This window comes from Microtus pennsylvanicus, chromosome 1 (assembly GCF_037038515.1).
Source record: "Microtus pennsylvanicus isolate mMicPen1 chromosome 1, mMicPen1.hap1, whole genome shotgun sequence".
Taxonomy (NCBI): domain Eukaryota; kingdom Metazoa; phylum Chordata; class Mammalia; order Rodentia; family Cricetidae; genus Microtus; species Microtus pennsylvanicus.
In genome coordinates, this window is record NC_134579.1 from 140,308,534 (window position 1) to 140,320,869 (window position 12,336).

Genomic DNA, 12,336 nt, shown 5'->3' on the forward strand with positions numbered 1-12,336 from the left:
CCAGGGGTGTTTATTATATAAGCTAGAGATGATGGTGAGCATCCCACAGTGCATTAGACAGCCCCCACAGCTGCAGAGTACTGGCATATAATGCCAGTAGTGTTCCGGTCGGGACGCTCTCCTGTATACAACTGTGCAAGAAGAAAAAGGCGGGGGGATATAGCTCAGTGGTAGAGCTGTTGCCTCACATGCATGAGGCCCTGGGTTCAAGCTATCATTTCCCAGTATCAAAAACATTTAAAAATTATATGATTAAGCAGGTGAATTTATCAGTCATGGTGATTCACACTTGTTATCCCAGCACATGGGAGGTAGGGGCGAATGTGGGAAGATCAACACAGGTTCAGGACCAGCTTGGTCTTCAAGTTCCTGATCATCCAAGGCTACAAAGCAAGACCCTGTCTCAAAATCCAAAAAGGAACAGTAACAAAGAGTGGGCGAATAACACGGAAACATGGACTCTGGGCGCTTAACTCCGGGTTGCTCCCTGCTCATCTTCCCCACATTTCTCAGAGCTGTCCTTCTTGCAGAAGACCAAGGCTGAAGTTGAGTGTTCGGTCTCACAGGAGATGGTGACGTTCAGGGACGTGGCTGTGGTCTTCAGCGAGGAGGAGCTGGGCCTGCTGGACGCTGCCCAGAGGAAGCTGTACCACGACGTGATGCTGGAGACCTTCAGGAATGTGGTGTCACTGGGTGAGGGCAGACACTGGCGCTGAAGAATAGGTTCATGCAGTGTGGCCTTAGAAGGGATCGGAGCTCCTGAAATAGTTTCTAGTCATCATGTGATATAGAACTGGAATCTCCCGAGTTTTATAAAAGAAAATTGAAAGCATGGTAGTATGTTTTCATCTTTCTCAAATCACAGTTTCAATTAGTGGGTGGTGGCACACTCTGAGTCATTTCTACCAACATTATTTTCACTAAAGGAAGTTGAGGCACTGGAGAGAGAGCTCATCAGTTAATGCTTTCTGTACTTGTAGAGGACCAGAGTTTGGTTCCCACCACCCATATCGATGGCTCCCAAATACCTGTAACTCCAGCTCCAGGGGATCTGCTGCCCTCTCTTGGTATCCACGGGCACCTGCAGTCACACACACACACACACACACACACACACACCAATAAAAATCAAAAGAAATATTTAAAAAATTAAATGAAACAGGGTCAAAGCCAAAACATGGTCATCAGGTCATCAGGTAACGGCACCTGGTACCAAGGCTGATGATCCCAGTTCAGTCCGTGGGACCTACATTGTGGAGGGAGAGAACCAAGTCCCACCTGTTGTCTGTGACCACCAGTGGTGTGCACAACAACACACTAAATATAAGTGTAATAAAACACAAAAGAAAATACCCTGACTGTCTATCTAGGACCTGGCCAAGAGCTGTTTGGGAGACAATGGAGGGGAGTAATGAACATAGGCATGTGTCAACGGATTTGTACTAAAGTCTGTATCTGTATGTTTTGGGGCTTCTCAGACAATGTATGTGTTCCACTGACTTCTAATATTAGTTTGGGAAAGAATAGGTTTGATATCCCGAAGCAGATGCCATGGAATGCATATCTTTAGGACTTGGGGCCTCCGTTGTGTTGATTTAAAATATATTCTTCAAAGCTGGGTGGTAGTGTCACATGCCTTTAATCCCAGCACTCGGGAGGCAGAGACAGGCTGATCTCTGTGAGTTTGAGGCCAGTCTGGTCTACAAGAGCTAGTTCCAGGGCAGGCTCTAAAACTACAGTGAAACCCTGTCTCAAATATATATTTATATTCTTCACAGGGCATCAGCTCATGACTCCAGATGTTTTACCCTGACTCAAGAGAGAAGACTTGCTTTGGATGTTGATGACTAGCTGCAGCAGTGACTCTACAGGTGAGAACAGAGTGACTCATCCACCCTGCTTCTTAGCATGCGCACAGCTTTGGGGCTGGTGTCAGCCAGGGCTCTGTACGACTCTTGGGAGTCCATCCTGCTCTCAGCATCCGTCTCCACTTGCACTGACTCCCTCGGACTTACTAACATCATGCTCTTCCTCTACATCTGGATGGCTACTGTGGATGTGTACACGTGTTTGCATGTGCATGTGTGCACGCACATACACACACACACAAACATGCGGGAGGTAACAGATCAATGTTGTCTTCCTTGGTCACTTTCTAACTTACATTTAAAAACATTATTATTTATTGATGTGTGTGGTGAGCAGTGTCATTGTGATGCTCTGTAGGACTCTAAATGGGTCTCATTAATAAGTATGGGAGCCTTGGCTTCTAGGGTGCGGAGGTGAGATGACAGACACAGGATGATAAAGGGAAGGGGACCATTCTCTGGTCCAGTGAAGGCTGAGGTCTTAACTATGTCACTCTGGCTCCAGTCAACAGAGCATCCACACGCCCTGCCTCTCTCTGAACTCTCTTTATGCTTTTAGGAGCCAGGAGTCTAAATGAGACGGAGTTGCTTCAGGAGGTAGGATGGAGGTACCTGCCGCACGAGGAGCTTCTCTGCTCACGAATCTGGCACCAAGTTACAAGGGAGTTAACCCAGGGGCGAGACTGCATGGGGGACGCTGGAGAAACTGGCTCTCCGTTGGAGAAACAGGATGGTGTCCAGAGTGAAGAAGCCGGCTTCAGTAAACATTCTGATCAGAATTCATTTCTTCAAGTTCACCATGGAGAATGCCATGAAGAAGAGACATGTGTGAAAATTTCCGGTTGCAGCCGCCATCTTCACGCTCTTCCAGGAGAGAAGCCTTACAAGTGTGAGAGCCGTGACACCTTCCATCGGGTCTCAAGTCTTCAGTGCCGCCAGAGAGTGCACAAGAGACACGGATCACACCAGCCTGACACACTGTTCAGAAATCTCGCTCACAGGCCACCCTTTCATCACCACCAGAGCGTCCCCACTGCAGAAAACTCAAACGAATATGAGGAGTGTGGGACTCTTGGGAAAAACTCACGTGGTGAGACCCCTCTGTTAGTCCACACAGGAGAGGGACCCCATAAATGTGAGGCGGGTGGGGCGGGCTTCAGTCAGAGCATGTATCTTCAAGTGGATCTGAGAGTCCATTCTGGAAATGAACCATTTCAGTGTAAGGAATGTGGGAAGGGCTTCAGCTGGTTTTCACAGCTGCGTGCCCATCATGGAATCCACACCGGAGAGAAACCGTACAGATGCGATGTCTGTGGCAAGGGCTTTAGCTACAGCTCACACCTTAACATCCATTGTAGAATGCACACAGGAGAAAAGCCCTGTAAGTGTGAGGAGTGTGGGAGAGGCTTCAGTGTAGGCTCGCACCTCCAAGCTCACGAGATAAGCCACACTGGAGAGAAACCGTACAAATGCGAGGCATGTGGGAAAGGCTTCTGTTGGGCCTCGAATCTTCTGGACCATCAGCGAGGCCACACTGGAGAGAAGCCATATCAATGTGAGGCTTGTGGGAAGGGCTTCAGTCGGAGTTCTGATTTTAACATTCATATTAGAGTCCACATGGGCGAAAAGCCCTACATATGTGAGGAGTGTGGGAAAGGCTTCAGCCAGGCCTCACACCTTCTGGCTCACCAGAGAGGCCACACTGGCGAGAAACCCTACAAATGTAATACGTGTGGGAAGGGCTTCAGTCGGAGTTCAGATCTGAACGTTCACTGTAGAATCCATACCGGAGAGAAACCCTACAAATGCGAGAAGTGTGGCAAAGCCTTCAGTCAGTTCTCGAGTCTTCAGGTGCATCAGCGGGTCCATACGGGAGAGAAACCGTATCAGTGTGCAGAGTGTGGGAAGGGCTTCAGTGTGGGTTCACAGCTTCAAGCCCACCAGAGGTCCCACACCGGAGAAAGACCCTACCAGTGCGAGGAGTGCGGGAGAGGCTTCTGTCGGGCCTCCAATTTTCTAGCTCATCGCAGAGTCCATACAGGAGAAAAACCGTACCAATGCGACGTGTGTGGCAGACGCTTCCGGCAGAGGTCCTGCCTCCACGACCACCAGAGGGTTCACACTGGCTAGAAACCGTACAAGTGCGAGGCGTGTGGGAAAGGATTCAGCTGGAGCTCGAGCCTCGTGATTCACCAGCGAGTCCATGCTGACGCTGAATGTGGCAAGGGTCCTTCTTCATCGGAGGATTAATATGGGAAATAAACTCTAAAAACTTACGTCTAATCCAAAGTGTCAAAGAGCACAGAAAATCATTTCATAATTGGGCGTGTATGTTAGCTAGAGTTATCATAGATTCTCATGGTGTTTGGGAGACCAGACATCAGAGGGAACTAGTATGTACCTTTGATTGTTTCGTTCAGAATCTTGACCCTAATCAGATCCATGCAGACGAGATGCCCGGAAAAGACAAACCTGACCTGGAATTAACTAGAAGCACAACCCTGTTCAGTAGGATTTACACTTCAGTAGAAGGGAGACATCATTCACAGTCAAATTTTCCCTGCCTTTCCAGTGCCTTTCAATAATTGTTAAGAAAGCCAGACATAATGGCTCACAGTTGTAATTGCAGCTCTCAGGAGGCTGAGAGGAGAGGTTTTCTATAGGATCAGCTTGAGCTATGGTGTGAGACCCCCACCTCAACCCACCAAAATACTAACAATAAGCCATGTGAGGAACAATTGTTTGAAAGGTTTTATCAAATTCTCTCCCAGAGTTTCTATAAAGACGTTCTCAGAAGTGTTCTAGAAGGCTTGCAGAGCGTATGAATTTGATGTCTATGCTCTTTTCCCAAAATCTACAGGGAATATCGGTCAGACTAAAGTTCCTGTGTGCAGACATGGCGTCGTGGACAGCGCTTCTGATTGCTAACAGTGCCAACATGCACAAGTCACATTTCGGCCTTCCTGAGTTTGGACAAATGAATTCACATGTAATTCTCTCCAGCACCAACGTCTGAATGCTCCTGCTAAGCAGGTGCTTTATGTCCATTTCCTGTCAGTCCTGCCCTCAGTGGCAACAAGTGTAGGTCCCACATTGCACTTTGTGTGGGTTTGTTCTTGAGTTTCTCGTAGATTAAATGTGGACTATCGAATTTTATCTCAATAGATGAAAAAAAAAACATTGAACAGAAGTTTCCATCTGTTCTTGGGAATAAATGTTCTCAGTGAGGTAAAAGTGTGTGTGGAGTCCTGGTCAAATACGGTGGCGCACACCTGCAATCTCAGACTCGGGAGGTAGGGCCAAATATGGTGGCGCACACCTGCAATCTCAGACTCGAGAGGTAGGGCCAAATATGGTGGCGCACACCTGCAATCTCAGACTCGAGAGGTAGGGCCAAATATGGTGGCGCACACCTGCAATCTCAGACTCGAGAGGTAGGGCCAAATATGGTGGCGCACACCTGCAATCTCAGACTCGAGAGGTAGGGCCAAATATGGTGGCGCACACCTGCAATCTCAGACTCGAGAGGTAGGGCCAAATATGGTGGCACACACCTGCAGTCTCAGCACCAGGTTTAATTATATAGTAAATGTGAGGCCAGTCTGGACCTTGTCTTTTTTAAAAAAAAATCAAACAGGAAGCTGGGTTTGGTGGCTTAATCCCAACACTTGGGAGGCAGAGGCAAGTGAATCTCTATGAGTTCAAGGCCAGCCTGGTCTACAGAGTGAGTACCAGGACAGCCAGGGCAAATACACAGAGAAATTACACACACACACACACACACACACACACACACACACACACACACACACCCTCAAACAGGATCAGTGACATTGTCTCAGTGGGTGAAGGTACTTACTTGGTGCTAAATGTGATGACCTGAGTTCAACTCCAGGACTCACATGGTGGAGAGAACTGGCTTCCCTAAGTTGGCATCTGACCTCCACATGTGCTGCATGGCACACGCGCGTGCGCACGCGCACGCGCGCACACACACACACACACACACACACACACACACACCAACCCGAAAATAAATTGGGGGGAAGGCTAGATCTCATTGTATCTCTGGCTGGCCTGAAACTAAAAAAAAAATTGCCTGCCTTCCAAATGCTGAGACTAAAGGAGTGCACCACCACACCAATCACAAGAAAGTTTCTTTTAAACAAACCATGAAAACTAGCATTTAAAATAACTTTAAATGGATATTTTTACAGCTCCAGTACCCCCTGCCCTGAACTTCTCTGTGGTCTCCATTATTACTGTAGCACCCATTGTAAGTAGAGACTGCACGTACATTTCCTGGCTGCCCAGACCCGAATAATCACACAGAAACTATATTATAATTACAACACTATTTGGCCAATAGCTTAGGTGTATTCCTATCTAGCTCTTACATCTTAAATTAACCCATTTCTATTAATCTGTGTATCACCATAAGGCTGTGGCCTACTGGTAAGGTTCCAGCATCTTTCTCCTTCTGCAGCGACATGATGTTTCTCTGACTCTGCCTTCTTTCTCCATGCATTCATTTTAGTTTTCCTGCCTAGCTCTATTCTCCCCTGCCATAGGCTAAAACCACTTCTTTATTAACCAATGGTATAAATCATATTCACAGCATCTAGAGGGGAATCCCATATCAACCATTGATCCGTTTTACTTCTAACAGTTTACTTCTTTTAAAATGTCATAAATGGGATCCTATGGTTTGTAGCCTGTTGAATCTAAGGTTTTTCACTTGGTGTAATTCTTTAATTCACCCATCTTGTATATGTGGCTTTGTGGGGTAACTAGTGATTGAACCCAGAGTTTCACATATTAAGCAAATATTTCCCCACTCAGCTTTATCCCTCATTCTATCATTCCCATTCTTTGCTGGATAGTATTCTTTTTGTGGGTACACCACATTTCTCTATTCTTTCACCACTTTGAACAGTGTTTGGATTTCCAAATTTGGTGATTATGAAGAAAGCAGCTATAAGCACTTCACACCATTTCATATATAATCTAACATTTCTTTTGGATTCATAAATATCTAAGACTATTGATGGGATATACAGTAGGACTATGTTTAACTTTACAAAAATCTTTTAAAAATTTTAAGTTGTGTATGGGTGTATCTGTCTCAGTGTGTGTATGTGCACTTTGTGTGTGCAGGTGCGACAGAGGCCAGAGTCCTACGATCCCGTGGATCTGTGGTTATAGGTGGTTGTAAGTTGTTGGACATGGTAAAAAATATTTTACTAAAACATAAGATTTACAGAAGTTTCCAGACAAGGCATATAAACTAGTCACAAACTTTCATCTTCTTTGCTTGTGAGGGGAATCTACACTTGACAGCAAAGTCACGACATTATTAGTGAGGGCTGTGATGTTTATTTAATGTTCTCACTTTGGTTCAGACAATCAAGCCTGTCCATCTACAGCATCTAAAGTTAGACTTGGCTAGAAAGCACATTCTAAAAAGCTGGTTAGCTCCATTTAACTGCAATTAAATCCCATAAGAAGGGGGAGGGGGAGGAGACCATAAAATTAAAATAAAACTATTTTCCCCCTAAAAAATAAAATAAAACCACACATACTCCTGGCAACTAACCCTGACAACTTCCTTTATTCACAATGCTTTATATTTAAACCATAACGAGGAAACGAATCCAAGCAGAGATCCACAGCTTTTAAACATTTCATAACAACCCAGAGGATACTTCTAGCCTCTGCTCACCAAAGATGAAGGTGCCTGGGCTTTTATTCTGGAATATTTCTAAGACCAAAACCACTGAATGCAAGGAAAAAAGGAAAGAAGTCTTTACAGAACAGGAGAAGTGATAGATGCTTGGTGATCTGATTGACTTTAATGTTATTCTTGGTACATAGCCTAGTTCATGCTCTTGGTGTTTCTGTGGCTTGGACTTTGTTCATCTTCCACTGCTTGACTACATCTGTAGCAGGCTCTATTAGACTGCCAGCCCCCAAATCATAATATGGAGACTTATTAATTCTGAATGCTCAGCCTTAGCTTAGGCTTGTTTCTAGCTAGCCTTTTTTCTTTAACTTAAGTTATCCCATTTCTAGTAATCTATGTGCTTCTCTGAGGCTCATTTACCCCATCTATGTACCGTCCATCCTGCTTTCCTGCTTTTCCTGTGTCTGTCTGTCTGGCCCCCAGCTGGCTGGCCCCTTTTCTCTCTGCCCGCCAGCCCTGCCTATTCCTTCTCTGCCTAGCTATTGGCTGTTCAGCTTTTTATTAGACCAATCAGATGGCTTAGGCAGGCAAAGTGAAACAGTACATCTTTACATCATTAAACAAATACAGCATAAACAAAAGCAACACATCTTTATATAGTTAAACAAATGCAGCATAAACAAATGTAACACATCTTTACATACTGAAACAATTATTCTGCAACACAAACAAATGTAACACATCTTTACATAGTTAAATAAATATTCTATTCCACAACATTTCCCCCTTTGTCTAAATAAAAAGGTTTTTACTTAACATAATAAAACTATAAACAATAAGAACAATTATCAAGTAGGAATTACATTTAAAATATCCAGTGCAAGTGTTACAGCTCTGAAGGGAAAAAGTTATTCTGAGTTTTTGGAAGCCAGGCTATATCTATCTCTGTGAAGGAAGGTATCCTCGATACCTATAGCTCTGAAGAGAAAGGTATCCTGACTGCTGTGTTCTGGCGGGGATAATCTCCCCAAAGGATGTAGCAATCCTGTTCCTCTCCTAGAGAGCCATTACAGTCCATCTCTGCACCACTCTGCTAAGAAAGTTTTCCAGAAGAGATGTCAGTTGCTTCTATGCTCTGGCAAAAGTTGTTACTTAATTGCTTCACTCTGCTAAAGGGGAAACCCCCATAGAAATGTAGCAGTTGGCTCCTGCTTCTGCAGAAGTTGTTACTTCTCTTCTCCATCCCATTAAGGGAGATTATATCCCACTTTGGAAAAAGAAGGTCTTCATCCAAAACTCATTTAAGAGATTTATTGAGAGGAATCCAGGAGAGTGGCTGCCTTTGCCAGGGTTGAGAAGATCAACTTCCAATTGAATAGGCACAAGGCTTATCTAGGGCTTCTTAGGGGCAGAAGGGATTGGTTGGTTTTGTGCTCAGTTGGTCAGTTTCTTTGACTCTGGTTTCAGGGTCAGAGTGTTGCTTTCACCAATTCTAGTTTCAGAGGCAGGGTGTGTTTCTTTGGCTGGCTCTTTCCCCCTATATCCAGTCCATTTGCATTTGGCAAATTCAGAGAAAATGATCCATTATTTATCTTATCTTGGTGAGTCCAAAGTTTTGTACCTAATTTACCTTCTATTATAACTAAGAAAAACTGTAACTATATTTAGTCTTCAACTGCATCAACAACCCCTGAAGTATATAATATTACCTAAGCAAACAGGAAGTGCAGTGCAAACCACTTCCAAAACTATAGAAATGATAGAGACATCTGGCTGTTTGGATAGTCATCCAAAGTCCCTCAGCAACATTGGGGCATCTATCTTTGGCCGACAGGTCTAGAATATCTGACAGACTTTTCTGTGAAGCAGGAATTTTGAAGGATTTCCCTGCCTTGTCTTGGTAAAGTCTGGTAGTCACTTTCCTTTGTTTTCTGCATGTCCAGTTTAGATGATGTCAGCAGTTGAGGCAAGGGCAGTTTCCTGCTCAACTGTCTAGCTTTGCCACATTGAAAGCAAACTCTATGTGGAGGTTCTTCAATGCCTGTCTGATGTGGGAGAATTGTCTGTATTCTGTTTATTTTAAATAAACACTAATTGGCCAGGCAGGAAGTATAGGTGAATCAACCAGACAGGAAGTAGAGGCAGGGCAATGAGAACAGGAGAATTCTGGGAAGAAGGAAGCCCATTCCCCCCACTCCTGTCCAGACACGGAAGAAGGAGGATGTGACCTGCCCTGCTGGAAAAGGTAGTGAGCCATGTGGCTAACATAGATAAGAATTATGGGTTAATATAAGCTACAAGAGCTAATAAGTAGCCTGAGCTAATGGGCCAATCAATTTTATAACTATGGCCATCTCTGTGTGATTTTCTTTGGGGCTTGCCGGCTGTGGAGAACTGGGCAGGACATAAACCCCAACAAGCTGGTCCTGCATGTTACATCTGTCATTCTTTATCATCCTTTTATGAAATAGATTGGTGTTGCCTGGAGCAGGCATATCTCAATGTCATGAAAAGCCTTAGGTTATTGAAACATCTTAAGTGCCTTATTCTGTAGGTCTCTGAAGTGTTTGAAGAGCATCTATCTATCTAAAATTTACCTGTTTAACTATGAATACACGACTAACATAACTACATATTTGATTATTATAGATGACTAATTATTAACCTGTACTTCTTAATTATACATTACATTTTTTAATGAGCTGCATAAGCACAATACCCCCAAACAAGAGTGGAGACATATGCACAGTATAACAAAAATAACTTTAAATCTGTATCAATATACCAAAATCCATACCAATGTAAAATATTTGAGGTTAATAGTTGTCTTTTTATCCTGTATCCCCCTATAAACAATGACAAACATTCAGAACTCACTGAATGACAAAACCTCCCCACCATACCTCTTGGGAATGTGGGCAAAGAAACCCTGTCTTGAAAAACCAATAAAATAAGATAAAATCCAAAGTCAACACAACATCATACAGGATCCACACTGCTTGTGTATTTTCCATCTTTCTTTGGCTTTTTTCTTTACATTACTTTACTTAATTATTTTAAACTATTTATTTTCTCTATTTATTATTATAAAATATTACTTCTATGACTATCTATACTCCTTTTCTTTCTTAAGCATCTACACACATTTTAAAACACACTGTTGCCAGTTTAGACTTTCTTTTCAGTCTGGACCTGCTTTACCATATGCCTGCAGCCTTTTCTGACTGTGTGAGCCAGACCTTAACCTGCTGAATGGCTCTGTACTGGCAGCTATCTCTGCCTTGCTGAGGCCTGTGAGAACCAAGCGTTATGTCTGATGGGCCTGGGCAAGAGCTGCATTTAACAGGGAGCTGTGTTTAACCAGGAGGTGCATTTAACAAACCCAGCTCCAGAAAGTTGGTGCCTGCACTATGGCAGGCATTTTTACTTAACTTATTGTTTCTATTTAACATGCCAAGTGATCAAATGCTCACTCTAGGGCAGACTGCATCTCTGTACACTACGAGCACCAGGCTACCAGGCAGCCATGCCATTTTTTGTTTGATTTTTCTTTGTATTCCCCCCCCATCTTTCTTAGGAACTACATAGAAATATGTGCCCTATGTTGGGTGCCAAATGTAGCAGGCTTTCTTGGTCTGCTGGCTCCCAAATCAAGACAAAGAGACTTATTATTAATTATGAACGCTTGGCCTTAGTTTAGGTTTGTCCCACTAGCTCTTATAGCATATTAATTTGTTTCTCTTCGTCTATGTTTTGCCTCAGGGCTTTTTACCCTTTTTCCTTCTGTATGCCCTACTTTCCTGCTTCCTCTGTGTCTGGCTGGCTGGTGTCTCCCTCTCTTCCTCCTTCATTTTCTCTCAAGCCTAGATTTCTCCTCCTACTTATTCTCTCTGCCTTCCAGCCCTGTCTATCCCTCTACTGCTTAGTTATTGGCCATTCAGCTTTTTATTAGACCATCCAGGTACCCTAGGCAGGCAAGGTGAAACAGCAACACATCTTTACATAAACAAATACAGCACAACTTTACTTAGTTAGACAAATATTCTATTCCACAACATCATTTGCTAATGGGGGCACTAAACAAAGCCTGGACTGATAGCAGAGCTGTGTGGATCTGCAACACCAGGCACCACTTACCTTTCAAAATATCTAAATATATTCTTTCCATCTTGTCTACCGTAGGATGACAAATATTGGTCATGAAATGCACCTTAGGTACTGATAGTTCCAGTTTAAAAGTCCGTCCCTCAGAGGGGAATCCTGGGCCCAGCAATGACAACAAGAAAGGAACAGACTTGCTCTTATCTGGTCCTGCTTTAAGGCCAGGAATTGGTTCTACCAGCACACGTTGGGTTTCCTTGGTGACACCGTGGGCAGCTCAGCCATCTTCTCAGATCCAGAGCTTTGTCCCTGCTTTTGTCTCTGGCTCTTCTCATCCCCCTTTTCAGTTTGCTTCTCAGTAACGTTTAGAATCAGCTTTGTGATTTTTTAAATGCAAGCTCTGGTTTCGTTTGGGACTGTACTGGATATATAATTAATTTCTGGACAGTTAACACCTTAACAATATTGACTGTTACAGCAATCAATACAGTATGATTTGCCCAGGACTCTGGGTTTCCTTCAATAGTTTTCAGCATAGAGATTCTGTACATATTTTATTTAGTTTATACATAAGCATCCCACATTTTTGTGCTAAATTAAATGATACAATTTTTCTAACTTCATTTCCAGTTGTTTGCTGCTCGGATGTCGAACTCCAGTGGACTGTTTTATTTTGGGTTTGTT

At 43.7% G+C, this 12,336-nt stretch overlaps 1 protein-coding gene across 1 annotated transcript in view; it reads left to right on the top strand.

Annotated features, from left to right (window-relative positions):
* Positions 1-12,336, top strand: part of Znf45 (zinc finger protein 45) — a 31,987-nt gene that overhangs the window by 2,925 nt on the left and 16,726 nt on the right. The window contains 3 exon segments of the mRNA XM_075989394.1: positions 567-693; positions 2,428-2,660; positions 3,126-4,069. Coding sequence (XP_075845509.1) covers positions 567-693; positions 2,428-2,660; positions 3,126-4,069 — 1,304 coding nt within the window.